Here is a 6,927-nt window from a genome sequence, read left to right as displayed (position 1 = left end):
GTTTCAAGAGTAATAGATTGCGCCTGTGTTTCTCTAGCAAGTTTTTTATTTAATTATTTCAAAAATAAAGATGGCGCCGGAGGACTTCAGCTAACTGTTATTTGCACTCAAAATGGCGTAACAGATTTGTAGAAGGGGGGGAAACTTTTTAAAAACTCGATTAAAGCAAGTTGTGATCAAACGGAAAAATAGAAAAGAAGCTATCTGATGGAAACGGTTAACGGTCACGTTTCCGCTAACTCATTAGCATAAACGAAGGAGACTAAAAATAGCGCGGAAAGTTCCAGAAAGAACATGCTGAGTCATCCGTCGCTATGGTGATTCCCGCCTCTTTTTTTTTTTTTTTTTTTTTTAAAGAGCAGCAGCGCATAGAGTGGAAGCCTCAAACAAAAAGCCACGGTAAGAAAACTACAAATAAAAAACAGATATTTATGAGTATCTGAACCTGCTAGTGGCTACTTTTTAATTTTTTATTTAAGAGAGGCGGAAAATAAAAACCCTTTGAAAAAACTGTTTCTTTTTAAGTATGTTTTGGGTTTTGACAGATACGTCCCACAGCAGGAGGCACACTGAGTGAAAGCTGACAGAAAAACCAACATTTTGATGTAAAACCTGTACATATGGAGATGTTTCTGAATATTTCACAGGGTCTGAAGCCTTCACGGAAAATCAAAGGAAAAAAAAACTTGTAAAACTTCAACTACAATTACTTAAAAATAATAATAATTCAGGCAGAAAAAAAATCCAACTTCCTGTGACCTGTTTAAATGAATCTCAAATACCAGTTGACTATTTTTCCACTCCTTTACTTAAGAAAACATTACAGTCTGTAAACACTTTACAATTCACTGTTACTTGAAGTCATAGCTACAACTGTTTGTTAGGGCCAGTTGACAGAAAAAAAGGAGTAAATTGGCAAAAACACAAAAATAAATTTTAAAAATTTTCTAGAAAAAATTGTTTTCATTTTTGAAAGACAGAACATGAGAATTTTTACCTTTCTGATAACAGATTTTTTTCCTTGAAAATCTGAGCTTTTTGGGGCTTTTTCTTTTTAGCAAATTTGACTTTTTGAGCTCAGAAATTTGCCTGTTTTTTCTAAAAAAATTTGACAAATTTTCACGTTTTGACCTCTTTTCCTCTGATTCTTTAACATTTCTAAGATAAAATTTCAAATTTGTCAGTTATTATTTGCAGACTTTGGAACTAAGAAATCTCAGATTTTTTTCTGGAAAACGTCTGAAATTTATATCAACATTTCTGAATTTTTTTGGAGATTTGATTTTCATTGTTATTGTTTTTAATATTCCATCAATAATGACCCTAATATACAGTCATACGTAGCCGCTGACCATTTAAAAAAATATTTTTCAGGTTTTTCTCAGCTCTGTGGGCGGAGCAATGACCAGAGAGAAACATGCAAATATGCCAATGAGGAAGAAAAATGTCCTCCGGACAATTTGTTGCGCTGAAATGAAGGTAACAACGAATAATGTTTGTACTTCTACTTGTATACTGTATGCTAGAATAGAAGTACGTAGTGTAAGTTTTCACCCTCACTTTGTTTCATAAAAGGCAGCGTAGAAAATTACATCTGTGTGATTATTAATAACTGTTTCTAACAGCATCTCTTCCCGTTGACAGCACAACTTCTAAAACCCGTCTTAGTTCATCTCCAACATGTTAGGAGATAAATAATCAGGTTCCTTAAAGTTTTATTCCTTCCATCAGGACATGAAATGTTAAAAACCTATAAAAAGACAAGTAGCTAAGTGTTAACGTAGTGTTCAGCTCTTTCAGGCTCCAAACACAAAAAATAAAAAGTAATCATCTAATGTGTGTCTTTTTTTCTTTTTTTTCTGAGAGCAGGTTTTTTTTTTCCACGGCAGATTCTCAAAAAAAAAACAAAACAAGCAAACTGCTGAAAGCCGATCAATCTAAACTCAGCGCTCGCAGCAGCAGCATCCCTCCTCCTCACCTTCTTATATAAAATATAACACTATATTTTACAAGAAGACTAAACAGGACATCTATTATCTTACAAAGAACAGCGTACAGACAGTATGTTCAGCAAACATGGACCTCCAGGTCTACGATTTGTGAAAATAAGAAGCCGTAAACTGAAAAACACTGAATCCAAACGTTTTAAATGAAATGAAATGGATAAGGGGAGATATATTTGCTGTATAATTGAATTTTAAAGAATAAAATATAGCAATTAAACAGTGCTTTGCAAAAGTATTGACAACACTTAACTTTCTCAAGATCACTGTCACTTTAGAACCACAAACATCAATGATTTTATTGTTGTTTTCTGTGATGGATCAATGCAAAGTTAGTGTAAAAAGTGTAAAAATAGATTTTTTTTCTAGCAAATTTGCAACTTTTCATTCTGAGAAAATCTCCTGTAATTTTCTGAAAATTTACTCTTTTTAATTCTTATTATTGCTTTCATATCTTTATTTCCGCAAATGTGGTGTCAAAAGTTTATATTGGGAAAATGCGCTTCACTCTGTTTCTGGTTTCTGTCAGCGTAAACAAGGAAAAAAAGGAAAAAAGTTGAAAGACATCAGAGTCAAACTGATCTCTTAAGTTTTCAGATTATTGTTCTAACAGAAATACTAAAACAGGAATATTGATAATAAAGTCATAGAATGAGAAAATAAAGTCAATATTTTGAGTCGTAATATTACTTTTTATAAATATAAAATAAAACAGTAGTACATAGATAAAGTTGTATAAGATCAAAGTGGAAATAATAGAAGAATAAAATTGTAATGAGGAAAAAAACAATATTACAACTTTACTGTTGTAATTTTTCAATTTTCTTAGCTTCGCCCTAGAAATCCATCATACAATTACAACATATTCACTAGAAACACAACTTTATGTCAAAAAGTTGTAAATTTTCAAGAAAAAAAAAAAAAATTATTTCGATTAGAAGGTATAAATTTATATTTATTAATCTGGGATATTCTCTGATATGATAAAGTGAAATATTTGGTAAAAGGAGTTCTGATCCAGAAAAAAAAAAACACAAATCAGCAACTTGAGACTTTAAAAAATATAAATTCACCACTTCATTCTGGCATTTTTTTCTATCTTAAATATCATACTGTCAGATAATATCATAATCTCAATATCTCCCATTTAAGTCATTAACTTATTTTAAAAAGTAGTAATATTATAGCCAGATATTTTTAATTTTAATTTATAAACATGCTAAATTAATGTGAAAATTCCTGGAAATGTACTCCTGACCCAAATAACTGTGACTGTATAGAAATATGGAACAAATGTTTTTTCTGGATAAACAGATTAAGAAGTTCAATTGCTAATGCTACTGCTAAAGCATCCCGACTCTCACTCCATTTTTCTTTTCACACAACAGAGAGTTTAATCGCTTTGTCATCCATTGTAGTTAGCCTAATTGCTAACTAGACTGTAAAAACCCTAAAATGTTAGCCAATATTTTTGGTCAAGTTTCTAATGCAAATATCTTCACTTAAAATAAGACAAAACTAAGTTACAAGTAACTTTTCTGCAAGATAAAGGAGCTTGATTAAAATCAATAATTTGTCAATAGTGATGAAAACGTACAAGCAGATTATTGCACTTGTAACAAAACATTTTTATAAGTTATACGAGAAATATAATTCAGAAATTATTTACTTAAAATAACTTCCATTGTTTTGCAGAAAAGTGACTTATAATTCAGCCATGTTTTACTTTATGTGAACTAAGATATGTGCACTAGAAACTAGATTGAAATTACTTGCTAAGATTTTGTGTTTTTGCAGTGAAAAATGTGTCTTTCAAATGTGTTGCCTAATGCAAAGGCATGACACACTTTTCAGATTTTTGTTCTGGAGAAAATGCTGGTCTATCACAGGAAAAAAAAATCTCACTGATGTTTGTGGCAAACGTGACAAAACGTGAAAAAGTGAAAGAGGTACAAATACAAAAAAACAAGGTGGGCGTAAAATAATAAAAAATACATAAAACAGTAGTTCTCATTACTTTAAATCTACTATATATATACATTTTTAAACTTAGCCAATAAAATACCAAATCCTAATAATTAAACACAATTTCCTATAAGCTTTTTGGGGGGTTTTTTCTCCTCTTTTCAGTTTTATTTTGGAGGATTTTGGTCGTCACCTCACTGTAAAGAGTTCGGTCCGACGCCAGCTGGAGAGTTCTGCTACGATGAACCGACTCCGGGTTTTCCGCTCCGCCGGGTGGGCGCGCTGCTGCGGCGCCGTCCCGATCCGTTTGTGGAGGTCGGAGGCGTTTGGGATTGTAGCGCTCCACCACAGAAGAAGAATGAGAAGCAGAGAAGTGATGGAGGTTGAGAGGAAAATAAAAACATTGGAGATTTATTTACAGACGGCCATCATGACCGCGGGCTGTTCTGGGCAGAGTTCAAGGAGTCCGACTGGCCTTCATCATCATCCTCCTCTTCCTCCTCGTCTTCGGCGGGATGCGTGGGGCCGTTGTGTCTCTCCCGTCTCTCAGCGTCTCTGGAGGTCTGGTGTCTGTTTGACGGAGACAGGCTCCGCCCCTTTTCCTGAGCGCCGCCATCGCTTTTGTGCTCCGACTTCTTCCTCTTCTGTCCTTCGTCTTCGTCGTCCGAATCGACGCGTCTCTCATCGGAGTCGTCGTCGGAGTCGATGCGGTTGAGTCTCTTGCGGATCGGCCGGTCGTCTCCCGATGAAGACTGGGAATCGTCCGAGTCGGACTCGTCTTCGTCGGTGGACGGCCGGCGTTTCTTCAGCATCTGAGCGAGGAGTTTGCGGCGCTGCTGCGAAAGCATCTCCCTCCTCTTCCCCCGGCCCATCCGCTCCGGATCCTCTTCGTCTCTCTCCGTCCTCCTCCTCCCATCATCATCATCATCCTCTCTCCTCAGCTGCCTCCTCTTCAGCCGCCGCCCTCCTTCCTCGTCCTCCTCATCCTCGTATCTTTTCCGCTTCTTTCTCGTCCTGCTGCTCCGGAGCTCCTCCTCCTCCACTCTTCTTCTTCTCTTGTCGACTCTCCGCCGGCCATCTTCCTCCTCATCAACATTGTCGTCGTCATCGTCCTCAGAATCTCTCGAGGAAGCGGAAACTGAAAACAGAAAATATGAAAATGAAAGAAGCAAAGTTATTCTAGTGAACTAAAACAAAATAAAAACTGAAAACATTTTTGATAAATAAATGAAAAAGGTAATTAAAGGGAAACATGAGCACAGCACAGAAGGGTATCGGTGTAAATACCAGAGGAGCCAAACACCAACTCCTCGTAGACCGCACAGTTGCCCGAGACTGCAAAACCCGACACACCAACCTGTGCATGGCTTGGATCGATTGCAAGAAAGCCTATGACTCAATGCCGCATACTTGGATCAATGAATGCCTAGAGTATAACATCAACAGGATTCTGAGAGCCTTCAATGCAAACTCGATGAAGCTGTGGAAAACCACCCTTGAAGCCAACTGCAAACCACTTGCACAAGTGTCCATCAAATGTGGCATATACCAAGGAGATGCTCTGTCCCCGCTACTGTTCTGCATAGGCCTGAACCCCTCAGCCAAATCATCAACAAGACTGGCTACGGATACCGACTCAAAAATGGGGCCAACATCAGTCACCTGCTCTACATGGATGACATCAAGCTGTACGCCAAGAGTGAGCGAGACATCGACTCACTGATCCACACCACCAGGATCTACAGCACTGACATTGGGATGTCATTCGGACTAGAGAAGTGTGGTCGGCTGATCACAAAGAGGGGAAGGTGATCCACACAGAAGGGGTCTCACTCCCACAAGGAACAATAGCAGACATAGAGGACAGTTACAAGTACCTAGGTATACCACAAGCAAATGGCAACCTCGATGAGGTCACAAGGAAAGGAGCCACAGCTAAATACCTCCAACGAATAAGGCAAGTCCTGAGAAGCCAGCTCAATGGCAAGAACAAATCAGTGCGATAAACAGCTATGCCCTGCCAGTAATCAGATACCCTGCTGGAATAATTAGCTGGCCAAAGGAGGAGATAAAAGCCACAGATATTAAGACTAGAAAGCTACTAACCATGCATGGAGGGTTCCATCCCAAATCCAGCACCCTGAGACTGTACACGAGCCGCAAGGAAGGAGGCAGAGGACTAGTGAGTGTGAGAACCACTGTCCAGGACGAAACAACTAAGATCCATAAATACATCAGGGACAAAGCCTCAACAGACAATGTGCTCAGCGAATGTCTCAGACAACAGGGAACGGAGGTTGAGGTGCCAGAGATACCATCATGGGAGGACAAGCCCCTACATGGGATGTACCACCAGCAAATAACCCAAGTGGCTGATATCAGTAAATCCTACCAATGGCTGGAAAAAGCTGGACTCAAGGACAGCACAGAGGCCCTCATCCTGGCCGCCCAGGAACAGGCCCTAAACACCAGCAATAGAGGCCCAGATCTACCACACCAGACAAGACCCAAGGTGTAGGTTATGCAAGGAGGCCCCTGAGACAGTCCAGCACATCACAGCAGGGTGCAAGATACTGGCAGGGAAAGCGTACATGGAGCGACATAACCAAGTGGCAGGCATAGTGTACAGAAACATCTGTGCAGAATATGGACTGGAAACCCCGAGATCAAAGTGGGAAACACCCCCAAAGGTGGTGGAGAACGCCAGAGCTAAGATCCTGTGGGACTTCTAGATCCAGACAGACAGAATGGTAATGGCGAACCAACCAGACATTGTCGTAGTGGATAAACAACAGAGGAAAGCCGTTGTGGTAGATGTAGCAATACCAAGTGATTGCAACATCAGGAAAAAGGAGCACGAGAAACTGGAGAAATACCAGGGCCTCAGGGAAGAACTGGAGAGGGCCTGGAAGGTGAAGACCACAGTGGTGCCTGTGGTCATCTGGGCCCTCGGGCAGTA

At 39.2% G+C, this 6,927-nt stretch overlaps 1 protein-coding gene across 3 annotated transcripts in view; it reads right to left on the bottom strand.

The window, feature by feature from the left end:
- Nucleotides 1–790: 790 nt before the first annotated feature.
- Nucleotides 791–6,927, bottom strand: part of rsf1a (remodeling and spacing factor 1a) — a 21,091-nt gene continuing 14,954 nt past the window's right edge. For all 3 annotated transcript variants that reach the window (XM_055028677.1, XM_055028679.1, XM_055028678.1), the window contains exon 18: nt 791–5,106. In XM_055028677.1, the coding sequence (XP_054884652.1) occupies nt 4,397–5,106 (710 nt within the window). In that variant the 3' untranslated portion in view covers nt 791–4,396. The remainder of the gene's footprint in view (nt 5,107–6,927) is intronic.

Source organism: Poeciliopsis prolifica, unplaced genomic scaffold (assembly GCF_027474105.1).
Source record: "Poeciliopsis prolifica strain line A6 unplaced genomic scaffold, Auburn_PproV2 SCAFFOLD004, whole genome shotgun sequence".
NCBI lineage: Eukaryota > Metazoa > Chordata > Actinopteri > Cyprinodontiformes > Poeciliidae > Poeciliopsis > Poeciliopsis prolifica.
This window is presented reverse-complemented; position numbering and strand designations above follow the sequence as displayed.